Source organism: Rhinolophus hipposideros, assembly GCF_964194185.1.
Source record: "Rhinolophus hipposideros genome assembly, chromosome: 10".
Lineage (NCBI taxonomy): Eukaryota > Metazoa > Chordata > Mammalia > Chiroptera > Rhinolophidae > Rhinolophus > Rhinolophus hipposideros.
This window is the reverse complement of record NC_138056.1, coordinates 6,583,362-6,596,504: the sequence shown is the minus strand read 5'-3', so window position 1 is coordinate 6,596,504 and position 13,143 is coordinate 6,583,362. Positions and strand designations below refer to the sequence as shown.

Sequence of the window (13,143 nt, the reverse complement as noted above, 5' to 3'; positions counted from 1 at the left end):
AAACATTTGCATTTTACAAAACGCTTTACCATTCTTTACCTCTTTCAAGCCTCATAACAACTCTCTAAGGTAGAAATTATAGTCATCGTTTACAAATTTATAAAGGTTGCTATGAGTGTACCACCAAGGTCTTTTTTCTACTCCTAGCCTGCAAAGCTTGGCAAACTTACTGACCCTCCTTTCTGTGGTAGGTCGGGCCCCCAGCCCCTCTCTGGAATAATAGTTTTTCACATTTCTAATCCTAAAATTAATAAAGAATGGATTCTTACTCCCTCGAGTAGGGGTCTATTGTTTTTGTACAGCCTGTGAGCTAAGAATGGTTTTCACATTTTTAAATAGTTGGAAAAAATCAAAAGAAGAATAAGATTGCATGACATGAAAATCATATGAAATTCAGACGTCTGAGTCCAAAAATAAAGGTTTAGTGGAACACAACCTGCTCATAAGTATTAGAGCTGCTTTTTTTGCTATTAGCAGAGTTGAGTACCTGAGACAGAGGCCTGCAAAGCCTCAAATATTTATTTTCTGGCCTTTTGCAGAAAAAGTTTGCCAACTCCTGCTCTACAGGGTTGGTCACACAAACCCTGTTACATCAAGCCCTGTTACATTAAGGGATATCCACGGGTATTTGTAATTCTAGTTTAGCCTTGCTAGGGAGATTGACTCAACCGCAATCTAAAGGCAAAAAGGCAGCCTGAAGCAGGGGCAACTGACCTGGCCAAGGGGCCGGGACCTGGAAGCCAGTCCCCAGCTCTGTGTGGCCTCAGATAAGTCACTGATCCTCTGTGAACCTGTTTTATCCCCTGTACCCTGGGGTTGGGTTAGTAGGTGGGAAGACACGTTTACTTGGAAGGGATTGATGAAGAGCCTCCGGGACAGTTTTTGGGAGTCAATGGGAAGGCCCCATTCTGGAAGCAGGCTAATAGGATGGCCACTCAGAAAATGCTTCTGGAATGAATCAAGAAATCTGCCTGACCTCCATGACAGGCCGAGAGCACTGTTGTGTTCATCAAATGTTGATTAAATGAACAGTGATAAAAATAATAGATATTATGAATTGAGCCTGTGTAATGTCCTGGGCCCTGGGCTTGTCACTTTACTTGCATTACTTCATCTGCTCTTCAGCACTGCTCACAGGGAGACACTATTAATATCCCCATTTTACGGGAGAGGAAAACTGAGGCTGGGAGCCTAAATGCCTGTGGAGTGAGTGAATGAACAAAGAGAAGCATCACTTCTCTTCCCGAAGACAGTGGGAATACAAGGGCATATTCTAGAGACTAGGAAATGTCCTTTGGTCCAGTCTAGGAGGGGGCGACCATTCCTCTGCAGTGGGAATAGGGTACACCATGTGCAAAGGTTGAGGACACAGGGCCATTCCCAATATTTAGGACCCCAATCTGGGGTGGCTGCTTCCCGGGTCAGCTTCTCACCAGTGAGGCTGCACTCATGTCTCTCTCACTGGGAGAGAGAGCCACATCTGTCTCTTAGGAGTCGGTGTCTGTCTGAGTTCACTCCTGAGTCTGATCCCCTCTGTGAGCAGGACACAGTGCAGTGTCTGGGCCACAGCAGATAAGTAGACCCAGAGGGGCACAAAGGCTCTTCCTGCCACCTCCCCCAGACCAAGTACTGTGAGCACCACAGAAATCCAACTCCAAGACACAGTCATCCCACAACCTGGCCCAGGCCTGAAGTCGGAGCTGAATGAGAGAATAAAAAGCACTCTCATGTAAAGGGGATGATATTCTCTTAGGAGGGAAGGTGGTATTGGGGACCCCACAAGGATGTTTCTGGGATGAAGTCCCAGGCCCCACTTTAGGTTCAGCAGCCCCAACAAATACACTGGCCTGGGTACTGTATTAGGAAGCTTTTACTGGGCAACTGGATGCCAGAGAACTCAAAGGGTCTGGGGAAAGATACAGACACGGTTCCTCCCCACAGAAAGAAAAGGGGTGGGGGGTCAGGCCATGGCGGGCTCCTTGTGGTCCTCTCCAAATTAGGTTAGGTGGGAACTCATCAGGCAAAACATGAGTCTAGGCTTGAGGGCCCTGGGGGCGGGGTGTGTGTCTCCCTTCTCCAAGGATAGCTCTCCCAGAAAAAGCCCCTCTGGGTATTTCCTCAGTGGGATCAGAATGGGTGTGGAAGGGAATCACAGAAGGTAACCAGGGGCTGTGGCTTTTGACTTGGTCCAGGGTTGGAGGGCCTGATTTTGCATTTTGTTTAAATTGTGGTCAAATATGTGTAATATAAATTTTATCATTTCTAAGTGTACAATTTAGTAGCATTAAATATATTCACATTGCTGTTCAACCAATCTCCAGAACTTTTTCATCTTGCAAAACTGACTCACTAACTATACACATTAAACAACAACAAAATGAGTGAATTTTATAGAAAGTGAATATCTCAATAAAGATGAAAAGTAAAAGAATTTTCATCTGCACTTCCCAGGTGATATTGGATCTATTTTGAGACCCAGTTCAAATTCTACTTTTTACAGGAAATCTTCAGTCTGTCCTTCACCCTTGAGTCTCCCAGTCCTCAACTTGAGCACCCGCTTTGCATAAAGCACCACCCCTCCACTGTCAGTAGGGCCTTGAGATCTTTGGAATCCAGGGCACTGGGGGCCTGGAGCCGTACCCTCCTGACTTAGGCTGGGAGATGAGGGCTTGGCCCCTGGCCCTAGGTTTTGATGATGGGCTGTAGACCTTGGGCAAAGCCGTCTCCTCTTGGGGCCTTGGGATCCTCACCTAGCTGTAGAAGGCTCCGTGCGGCTGCCTTCCCCCAGTTTTTTCAGTAGGGGTGTGGGAGAGACTACCTCCTGAGCTTAGGAAGTAGGCAAGGAGGAGATTATGGGTTCCCATAGACAGACGAGGACACCAAGGGCCAAATGAACTAGGCTTGGTGGAGATTTCTGAGCGCGAGAATGGCTGACCCGCTCTCCAGTTGTATGGTCCTGGATCCCAGCCTGGCTAACTTGGGGACTTAGCTTTCTGTTGCTTTAGCAGGTGGGCACCTTTGGGCACTCAGGCTTTCTCTGCAACAGAGGAGAGGGCTGAGTGGTTCCACTGGAGCACTGAGTAGTCACCACCGCCCAAAGCAGGCAGGGTAGGGAAGAGTCTGAAAAGGGCCCCAGTTCCCAACCCCCTCCCTGACCTCATTTTCTGGTCTCATTGCCCACTCTGGCTGCTCACATGGACCAGTTGTTCATCCAGGGAAAACTTTCGGGTGGAGATTTCACAGTAAAATGTAGGGGCATATAATTTAAGGGTATAAAGCGTGTTGGGGTCCTGGATCCTAAGAAGGGGCTCAGGCAATTACAGGCCCGGCACTTCTGGTAGGACTGCAAAATTCCTGGAATCCCACCTGTGTCTTGGATACTCTGCCCAGGATTTTGAACAAGAGACCCCATCTTAGGGCCCAGAGTAGCTGGGTGGTCCTTCCAGGAAGACCAGCTTGCCTGGAGTGGGGGAGGGTGGCAGTGCCAGGGAGTACCTCTTGCTCTGATTCTTTGCCACTCCAAGGCTGGCCCTTTAAACCCCAACCCATGATGTCACCTTAGACAGCAAAGGATGGGAGGGGGACTGCAGGCCTGAGGATGGACTACATTTCCCAGCAGCCTCCGGCCCACCACACCCCTCCCAGCAGGCACCGGCTCGCTGCAGACCATTAACCAGCCGAGTGCCGGTTTCCAAAGGTATTCTAAGGTGTCGGGCCTTTCTGGGGTGAGGTTGAGGTTCCCATGGGAGTGGAATGGCTGGGGCACAGAGGGAGTAGGCCAAATCTTTGGGCCTAGCATAGGATTGAGCCTCTTTCTGCGAGTGTCCTGCCATCACCCCCAGCTTCCTGGTGCAAACTCCCTACTCCTCTTTCCCTATGCAGTCTCCCTTCCAGAACCTAGGAGGAGCCCAACACCATTTGGACCCCATCCCGCTCTGTTTCAGCCTTGCCCCCGGGTGTCCGCAGGGGTTACCGCTTTGGTCCGGCAGCCTTGCGGGGACTACATCTCCCAGCGGCCCCCGGGAACTTCCTGACGCAGCCCCCTACCCTACCCCCGCCGCCAGCCCGCGGGGAGGTGCGGGCCTAGAGGGGGGAGGTGACTTGATGTCATCCTGAGCAGCTGGGCGGCGGGTGCCGGTGCGCACAGAGCCGGGGCTCCCGCGGCGCCGCGCTGCGCCTGGTCAGGTCCCACGACTTGAGGAGAGGTCTGCGCGCTGCCCAGGTCAGCCCAGAGCCCGCCGGACGCACGCGCCCCGATCCGGGGCTGAGCTGGGGGTATGCTCCGGCACCCCCGGAGCTCGAGAGAGAACCCAAGAGCGACGCCGCCCAGCGCCAGCGCCCGGAGCGGATCTGCCGTGAAGAAGCCTTGAACAGCCGACCCCCTCCCCACCAGCAGTCCCTGAGATCCGGGGACCAAAGTCTGGGCTTTTAAGAAGTGAGTGTCCCCCCACCGGGAGGCAGATGAGATTTGGGGGGTGAGGAAGGAGGAGTTGAGGTAGCGGAGGGTGCCTGGTTCTAGGAGGAGGATGGCATGGGATTCGGATAGGGTCTCCATTCTTGGGGAAGTTCCTGGTGGCCTGGATTAGTAAGACAGAAACGGGCCCCATTCTGTTAGGGGCCAGGAATGAGGTACGGGGTCCCCATTCTAGGTAGGGGCTGGCTTGGGGGATAGGCCCTGTTCTGCGAGGAGTTATTTTGGAGCTGGGGCTTTTCAGTCTGGGAGAAGGGAGGGACATGTCTCCTATGGGGGGGGGGCTGTACCTCTATTTAGGGTCCAGGCAAGGAAGGGTAGCGGGGGGAAAGACGACTTGGGCACTCAGCAGCAGCCCACATGCTGTCTTTCCTGGAAGAACTGACAGGTTCTCTCTCTCTCTCTCTCTCTCTCTCTCTCTCTCTCTCTCTCTCTCTCTCTCTCTCTCTTCTATCTTCTATCTTTCTTGCCGATCTCTCTGCCGTGACTTCATTTTCAGAAGAGCCAGGGTGGGAACCCTAAGGACTCTTCGTGACCCCCAGGAAGAATCTGAGTTCTGAGCCATCCTCCTTTCTACATTGCCTGCCCCCCAGGACTGGGCAGTTGCCGAAGGCCCTGGGGGGGGGCCAGGACTGTGGTTGTGCCCCCCCCCCCCCAGGATGGGCCCAAGTTAATCATCTCAGCCTCTACTCAGCATCCTCCTGGCCCAGAGGGAAGCCGGGTCTCTGAAGCCTTGACAGCTGCCTGGCCATCATGGAGACGAAGCTGCCCCCTGCAAGCACTCCCACCAGCCCCTCATCCCCGGGGCTGTCGCCTGTGCCCCCACCCGACAAAGTGGATGGCTTCTCCCGCCGTTCCCTCCGCAGGGCCCGGCCCCGGCGCTCTCATAGTTCCTCTCAGTTCCGCTATCAGAGCAACCAGCAGGAGCTCACGCCACTGCCCCTGCTCAAAGGTGAGCCCAGTTGCTGGCTGCCAGGGTACCCGAGTCCCAGAGGTGGCAAACAGGCTTCAGGGGGTAGTGAGAAGCAGCAGTTATGATCAAAGGGAGTTTGGACAGCTCCTTCCAACCGCGGGACTCCACCATCAGAGCTGACCCCCACCCTCCAGCCCTCCAGCCCTCTCTGCTGACGCATGGCCTGACTGGCCTGTCATCCTTGGAGGTGGGGCATCTGGAGGTGGCGCCACCCTGGGGGGCAGACCAGGGCCCAGGGTGGGGCCCACAGCCAGGAGGCCACTAAGCAGCCTAGCTGCTTCCAGGGTCCTAGAGCAGGTGCTTAGCATGGCTCCCTGCAATCACCACCATGTAGTCCCCCCAACGTCTGGGCCACAGGGCCTGACGGGCTGAGCCAGAGGGCACCTTAGAGATCCTCAGCTCTGACCCTCCTCCCCACTCTGGCTCTTAGAACAGAGTGCCACCTAGGAGAGGGAAGCAGTGCTGTTTTGGGCACCTGTGGAAAGCCTAGGCTTTCCTAGGAAAGCATCCATGATCTCTTACCTTGCTTTAAAATCAGGCCATCATGCCCTCTGAGTCTGGGTTAAGAGGAAAAGATGAAGCTCCTTTACCCTGCAGGAATGGAGGATGGGATAGGAGTCGTTTGCTCTCTGCAAGGAATGGGGATGACATCAGAGCATGGATTCTGGGGGCAGGGGAGGCTGCCCTAGGAATTAGGAGGGTCTGCCCCTCCCCAGAGCTGTGGCACCTGGGGCCCAGTCTCAAGCCCCTCCCTCCTTCCCAGATGTGCCGGCGTCTGAGCTGCATGAACTGCTGAGCCGGAAGTTGGCCCAGTGTGGGGTGATGTTTGACTTCTTGGACTGTGTGGCTGACCTGAAAGGGAAGGAGGTGAAGCGGGCAGCACTCAACGAGCTGGTGGAGTGTGTGGGGAGCACCCGCGGGGTCCTTATTGAGCCTGTCTACCCAGACATCATCCGCATGGTGAGCCCTGGTACCCAACCTCTGGGGGGGAGGGCTTGGAGGGTTTAGAGGGCGTGGGGACCCTACTGACCTGTCCAGGGGCTCCTGTGCAGAGAATAAGCCCCACACTCTTCTGTTTGGCCTCAAGTCCTACTCTTCTTTCCTCACTCTGCCCTCCAGCCTCACTGCTGCCTGGCTTCTGGCCGGCGTAGGTCACCCAGTACCTGGGCCTGTCCCACCCTGCACTTTGGCTTACACTCTCCGAGACCTGGTGTGCACTCCCCCTCCCTGGCCCCCACCCCAAGTCCCTTATCGCCCTGATCGGGCTTAGGTGCTGCCTCTTCCAGGAAGCCTCTCTCAATGCCTAAACTAGAAATGTCCCTTTTGCTGCCTAGAATGTCTGTAGACCTTACTGCTTTCCATCTTGTCTTCCCCACTGGACTGCACCCAATAGAGGGTAGGGATGTGTGTTGCCCACCCTTGGGTCCCCAGCCCCTGGCCCAGGGCTTCCATGAGCTATGCGTTCAGGTAATGATAGCCAAGGAGTGAATTGCTTGCTGGGGCAGCTGCTGAGGCCCAGGAGAACTTTGGATGAGGGGCCCCCTGGCTTCTGTCTTCGAGAGTTCTTCCTTAAAGAACCCTGACTCTGTCCCTCAGATTTCAGTGAACATCTTCCGGACCCTGCCACCCAGTGAGAACCCTGAATTTGACCCTGAAGAGGATGAGCCCAATCTTGAGCCTTCATGGCCACACCTACAGGTATGAGGAATAGGGCAGGCAGGGATCAAGTTTCAAAGAGACCCGAGGAGAGGGGAGGGAGTCTCCTTAAGTCTTGGATTGATGGATGAGGGCCATAGGGCAGAGGGAGTGGGGGAGGCTGTTCCTGCACTCACTTTTTTGTCTCTCCCCTCCCCCAGCTGGTATATGAGTTTTTCCTGCGTTTCTTGGAGAGCCCAGACTTCCAGCCCTCCGTGGCCAAGAGATATGTGGACCAAAAGTTTGTCCTGATGGTGAAGTCGGGAGCCCAAGCTGGGTGGTGCCATAGGGCAGCGATAGACTCACTGAGGGGTGTGGGGATAGGATGGAAGCATCTGGCCTTGACCTCTCACCTGACCCCTGACCTTTGGTCCCATAGCTCCTGGAGCTATTTGATAGCGAGGACCCACGGGAGCGTGAGTACCTTAAGACCATCCTGCACCGGGTCTATGGCAAGTTCCTGGGGCTCCGGGCCTACATCCGCAAACAATGCAGCCATATCTTCCTCCGGTAGGTGCTTGCTGCCTGTCCAGCTGAAACCTGGGGAGGGACGGGGAGAGCTGTGGGGAGAAGACTGAGGCACAGGCTCCCAGCTGGGGGGTCCCTGGGAACTGTGGTTTACCGAGTTCTTTCTTGGCAACATACTACACAATATTGATTATTCAAAGCCTGTGAAGTCAGCAGAGAAAAGGTATTTATTTCCATTTTACAGATGAAGACATAGAAGCCAAGAGAGGTGAAGTGGTTTGCAGGGACTGGGTCAGTCTGGGAGGCATAGGATTGAAATCTTTTGACCCCTATTGTGCTGAGCCATAGGACCCAAAGATTCTTTCTGCAAATGTGTCTTGAGCACCAGTGCCTGCTGAGCATTGGGCCCACGTAGCCTCCTAGTTAAGACGGGCTCTGGAGTTAGACAGCCTGTGTTTGAGCTTGGTTCAAATAGTTGGGTACTCTTGGGAAAATTATTTAAGCTCTCTCCTAGTTTCCTCTTCTCTAACATGGGAATGATAGCTATACCAGGGACAGTGATCAAGATAAAATAAGGCGATGCTTCCAAAGCACTCGGTACAGCACCTGGACCGAGGCCAGGGCTCTTATTGTTATTAGCTACAAAATAGCTATTTTGAGTCCATGAGATTCCCTGCTTATTAACTTTGGGATAAGTTCCATTGAACCGCTGAGCCTCGATTTCTTTATCTGTGTAATGGACCTAATAAGCTGTGCCTCCTGGGGTAATTTTGAGAAGTACATAGCGCAGAGTAGGTGCTATCTGTCATGGGTTTGGCGGACTGGCATGAAGATTGAAGGACACAGGCTAGGTGCCTGCTGACTGGATGGAGACCAGGGAGTGAGGGTTAGGGTCTTGGGGAGAGATGAGTTGGAATGCTTCACAGAAGAGAGGTTGGAGCTGGGACCCAGAGTGGCACCGGTGACTGGGCTGAGAAGGGCAATTCAGAAGTGCTTGTGGATCTCAGTGGGGCCTGGTATAGGGTACTGGGAAGGGACATGGACTCTGGGTTGGGAGAAAGTTGGATTAGTGTGCAGGGTTGAGGTGGGCAGGTAGGATGGCTGAGAGGGGGGCTGGGCCTGCCCTGACTGCTCTAACCCCTTCTGCATGCTTCTCTTCCTCTTACAGGTTCATCTACGAACTCGAGCACTTCAATGGCGTGGCTGAGCTGCTAGAGATCTTAGGAAGGTGACTATCCCTGGGCCTCAGCTACAGCGTCAGCATTCTGGGAGGAAGGGCTGAGGCCCAGTCATCCGAGCCCTCCTCCTCTCTTCTGCCCCTTCTCAGCATCATCAATGGCTTTGCGCTGCCCCTGAAGACTGAGCACAAGCACTTCCTGGTTCGGGTCCTGATTCCTCTGCATTCCGTCAAGTCACTGTCTGTCTTTCATGCCCAGGTAAGGTCCAGGCCTGGCCCTGCCACAGCAGAGAGCTGACAGAGTCAGGGCAGCCACCTGGGTCAGCCTGACACTCTGGCTCCAGCCACACTGTCACCGACTCATGGGATCTCCTCTCACCTTCCCTTTCTTTACGAATTCTGTCCCATCTACCTTAGACAGTTCCCATGACCCCGTCGGGCTGGTCTCAGGCATTGACTCCCCAGCCTCCCTAGCCCCTTCCTTCTCGACTTGCCCTAGGATTCAACTTTCCTTCTTCTACAGTTGCGTAGATTGTGATTCAGATTTCAGTTATAGAGCCCTCTGTAAAATGTGTAAGAACTAGTTTGCTGACTGTTTCCCCTGTGACATCATCATTGTGTGCCCTGCACGTGGAGTGGGGTGCCTGGTACATCCTAGGTAGTCAGTACATGCCTGGTGAATGAGAAAGTCCACGCGGTGGGTGAGCAAACGTCTGGGGTCCTGTCCTGGTCCCCTGCTGACCCCAGGCCTCTCTCCCCCACTCTGCAGCTGGCGTACTGTGTGGTGCAGTTCCTGGAAAAGGATGCCACCTTGACAGAGCACGTGAGTACCTCTGTGGGGAAAGGCAGGTCTGTAGCCCCACAGGCCTGACTCCTTTCTGCCTCATCTCTCACAGGTGATCCGGGGGCTGCTCAAATACTGGCCAAAAACCTGCACCCAGAAGGAGGTACGAAGGGCTTTGATGACCCCCGGAGGGAGGTTGAGGACCCTTAGCTCCAGGAGGGTGGTTAGGTGTGTGTCAGGGGAGATGGAACTGCTGCCTCCTTTGTCCCTATCCCTCCCCAGGTGATGTTTCTGGGGGAAATGGAAGAGATTCTTGATGTCATTGAGCCCTCCCAGTTCGTGAAGATCCAGGAGCCTCTCTTTAAGCAGGTGGCTCGCTGTGTGTCCAGCCCCCATTTCCAGGTATGGGGTGGGTTTGGGTGAGGGTGGGAGCCAGGTGTTACCTACCACTGCTCCCTCTGCCCTCAGTTTCTCCTCTGAACCTTCCTGGGTCTGATAACGGACAGACACTGGACTTAGGGTCAGGAGACCTAGGGTCAAGTCCTGCCTACCGCTGGCTGAGGGGCCTTGGGCAACTCACTCCACCACTCTGAGTCTGATTAAGCTTTTTCATCTGTGACGTGGGCCAATAGTGATCTCTTCACACGGTGGTGATGGGGGTGGTGGCAGAGCGTAAACATATTTGGTAAACTGATGGGTTGTTATCACTTCTCTCCTTTTCTTATGACCTTCAGTTTCATTAGCCCCACTTCAGGGCCCGGCCAGGCCACCCCCCTCACCGGGTTGGCTGTCACTGGTATTCTCCTGCATGTGGGTGTAGACTTCCTCCCATTCTTACGAGCCACACCTGGTGGCAGTCAATTCTTCCTCACAGCGACTCTGGTGCTTCAGTTTATTAAATGCCTCATTTGATTCTTACAACAGCCCTGAGGAGATAGCTATTATTAGCCCCATTTTACAGACGAGAAAATGGAGGCTGAAAGGTTAAATGCCTCACTCTAGATCATGTGGCCAGTGTGTCATGCAGCTAGGATTCAACCCTGAATGTTGGACTCCAAACCCAGTGCTTCTCTCCTCGCCACATTGCTCCCTCCAGTGGCTCAGATGAGCCCTGGGGATGGGGTGTGTGGCGGGCAGGGTGCCCTGGATTTTGGGGTGAGGGGAATACCAGCTCTTGCACACACAGGGAGGCCGCTGCTAGGTGCTCACTCTGCCATCTCACTGCCCCAGGTTGCAGAGCGGGCTCTGTATTTCTGGAACAATGAGTATATCCTGAGCCTCATTGAGGACAACTGCCACACTGTGCTGCCTGCTGTGTTTGGGACCCTCTACCAAGTCTCCAAGGAGCACTGGAATCAGTGAGTGCCCAGGCCTTGACCTAACCCACAGGAGCTGGCTCCAGGGCAGCCAGTCCAGATTTGGGGTTACTCCTAGCGAGCTAGTCAGGGAAGACGTCTGAAAAGGGTTTGGGGGTGGTGAAAGGGGCAGGAAGAGGGTGTTCAGGGCTGCATGCTGTTTGGGGAACAGGGATAGACAGCGCTGGAGGGGCCGGTGCGCCTAACTGAAGTTGCTGTCATCTCCTCACCCCTTCCCTCCAACTGTCAAGAACCATCGTATCTCTGATCTACAATGTGCTCAAGACCTTCATGGAGATGAACGGAAAGCTGTTTGATGAGCTCACAGCCTCCTATAAGCTGGAAAAGCAGCAGTGAGTGTTGGGGGGCTGGGCATGGAGGGAGAAGGGAGAGGAGAAAAGCAGGAAGGAACTAGCTCCTTGTGGTTGGAGGGAATCTGAGGACGACCCCACATCCCATCTGGTCAGCTAGTTCAGGCCTCTCCCTGTGCTCCTGGCAAGTGCTGGCCCATTCATGCCCAACTGCCCACTGCTTCCAGCCATTCTCCCAAGTGCTTCCTCCAGGTGTTAGAGCCCCTTTACAGACCGGGTGGTGGCGAGGTAGGCTGGAGGGTAGGTAGGGCCCCAGGTAGGGAGCTGCCTCACCCTCTCTTTCCAGGGAGCAGCAGAAGGCCCGGGAGCGTCAGGAGCTGTGGCAAGGCCTGGAGGAGCTACGGCTACGCCGGTTACAGGGGACCCAGGGGGCCAAAGAGCCCCCCCTCCAGCGCCTTACACCCCAGGTGGCTGCCAGTGGGGGTCAGAGCTAGAGAGCCCCCAGAAGGGGAGGAGCTACACCCAGAGCTATTAGTCCCTCCTTCCCCTCTCCTGCCCAGGGGCCCAGAGAGACACATACCTAGCCCTGGCCTTGCCAGAGTGGGCTCGGAGGGCGCCCTGCCGGGCCCAGCATGGGCAGCTTTCACTGTGGGGAGAGGAGGAGAGGAGACAGTGGGCTTGGCAACAGAACTCTCCGGCCCTTATGGCAGGACTTGACCAGGGCAAGCTGGACTGGGAAGCTGCCATCGGGGAGCTTCCCCTGCCCCGCAAAGCCGGGCTCCAGACTCCAGGCAGGTCCCAACCCCTGCTCCCGGCCTAGGGCAAGGGGACTGAGCTCCTAGCCTGCCCCACCTCGTGCCAGCGCGAGGTCCTTCTTCTCCCTGCCATGGGATCCGTGGTCTATTTATTCTCCCCTGCTCACCCCCAACACACAAGCTGGCCTGGGCCTGGGGCATACTCTTTCCTTCCCTCCCTCACCCTGTACTTCCTTGTCCCCTTTTTATTTATTGGGCAGGGGGGTGGGGTGAGGGCACAGGCAGAAGAGATTCCCTATGTCCTGGGGCCGGGGGGTCACAGTTACCATGGTCTCCCCGTTCCCCTGGCTGGGGGTAGACGTAATAAAGACAGAAACTCAAAGACTGCTTGCTTTATTAAGGGGTAGGGACAAAGAGGGAAGTGAAATGATGAAAACCGGGTTAGGAGACCAGGCAGAGGCAGAAACTCCCCTCTTCTCAACCCCCTGACCAAGGGGAGGGAGGTGGGGAAAGGATGGGCTAGTAGCGGGACAGGCGACACATGTCACACTGGCAGGCCCTGGCTGTGAAGATCTCCAGCTCCTCCCTCTGGTCCCCCGCACACCGCAGCTGCACCTTCACCTGTGGGGGTGGCCGTCAATGTTCCAGTTCCCTTTCTCCGGCCATCTTAGATCCTGTCTCCCCCATCCCCCACTGAGCCACCACCGGGCTGGGCCCCCTCACCTTCTTCAGGCTGGTGATGGTGCAGCACTGAGACACGGAGGTGACATTGTGTCGATAGCCACTGGCCACCAGCACGGAGTACCGCGAAGGGAAGGCGCTGGACTCGCAGTGGCCCACACAAGCCTGTGCCACATGGGAGCCCTGGCAGGTGCCTTGGCGGTCACTTCTCACTGTCACGTTGAAGGCTAGAAGGAGACAGGCGAGTGGTGGTAGGTGCCTCTGCGAAGGCTCCCTCAGTTCCCTCAGTCTCGGTGCATTGAGGGGGCTGCTGCCCCTGGGCCAGTCTGTCAGCTCTCTGCTCCCACCCGGCTCTCGGCTCCAGGGTTACTCACGGTGCAAGTGGCAGCCTGGGATGGCTGCCTGCTGACCCCAGCCTTCAGTGACCGCCAGGGCCAACAGGCCAAGGAGCAGGGCTTGGGGGGACGCCATGG

General features: G+C 55.2%; 2 protein-coding genes across 2 annotated transcripts; one reads left to right on the top strand and one right to left on the bottom strand.

Annotated features, from left to right (window-relative positions):
- The first annotated feature begins 3,658 nt into the window (after positions 1-3,658).
- PPP2R5B (protein phosphatase 2 regulatory subunit B'beta) lies at positions 3,659-12,369 on the top strand. The gene is made up of 14 exons (XM_081064009.1): positions 3,659-4,435; positions 4,971-5,423; positions 6,208-6,404; positions 7,041-7,142; positions 7,301-7,393; positions 7,519-7,649; positions 8,776-8,835; positions 8,935-9,043; positions 9,554-9,607; positions 9,681-9,731; positions 9,851-9,970; positions 10,799-10,926; positions 11,175-11,276; positions 11,581-12,369. Exons 2-14 carry the CDS (start codon positions 5,225-5,227, stop codon positions 11,726-11,728), a joined length of 1,494 nt encoding a protein of 497 aa, XP_080920135.1. The 5' UTR covers positions 3,659-4,435; positions 4,971-5,224; the 3' UTR covers positions 11,729-12,369.
- Positions 12,370-12,489: 120 nt separating this feature from the next.
- GPHA2 (glycoprotein hormone subunit alpha 2) lies at positions 12,490-13,141 on the bottom strand (the record flags this gene model as incomplete). The annotated part of the gene is made up of 3 exons (XM_081063369.1): positions 12,490-12,610; positions 12,713-12,897; positions 13,045-13,141. 3 exons carry the CDS (start codon positions 13,139-13,141, stop codon positions 12,509-12,511), a joined length of 384 nt encoding a protein of 127 aa, XP_080919495.1. The 3' UTR covers positions 12,490-12,508.
- Positions 13,142-13,143: the final 2 nt, after the last annotated feature.

What these genes read in the sequence shown, in the direction of transcription:
- PPP2R5B (XM_081064009.1), top strand. Translation starts at nt 5,225, where the DNA reads ATGGAGACGAAGCTGCCCCCTGCAAGCACTCCCACCAGCCCCTCATCC. An exon ending in ACCAAAAGTTTGTCCTGATG is followed by an intron (nt 7,394 to 7,518) that starts GTGAAGTCGGGA and finishes TTGGTCCCATAG; the next exon opens with CTCCTGGAGCTATTTGATAG. An exon ending in AAACCTGCACCCAGAAGGAG is followed by an intron (nt 9,732 to 9,850) that starts GTACGAAGGGCT and finishes ATCCCTCCCCAG; the next exon opens with GTGATGTTTCTGGGGGAAAT.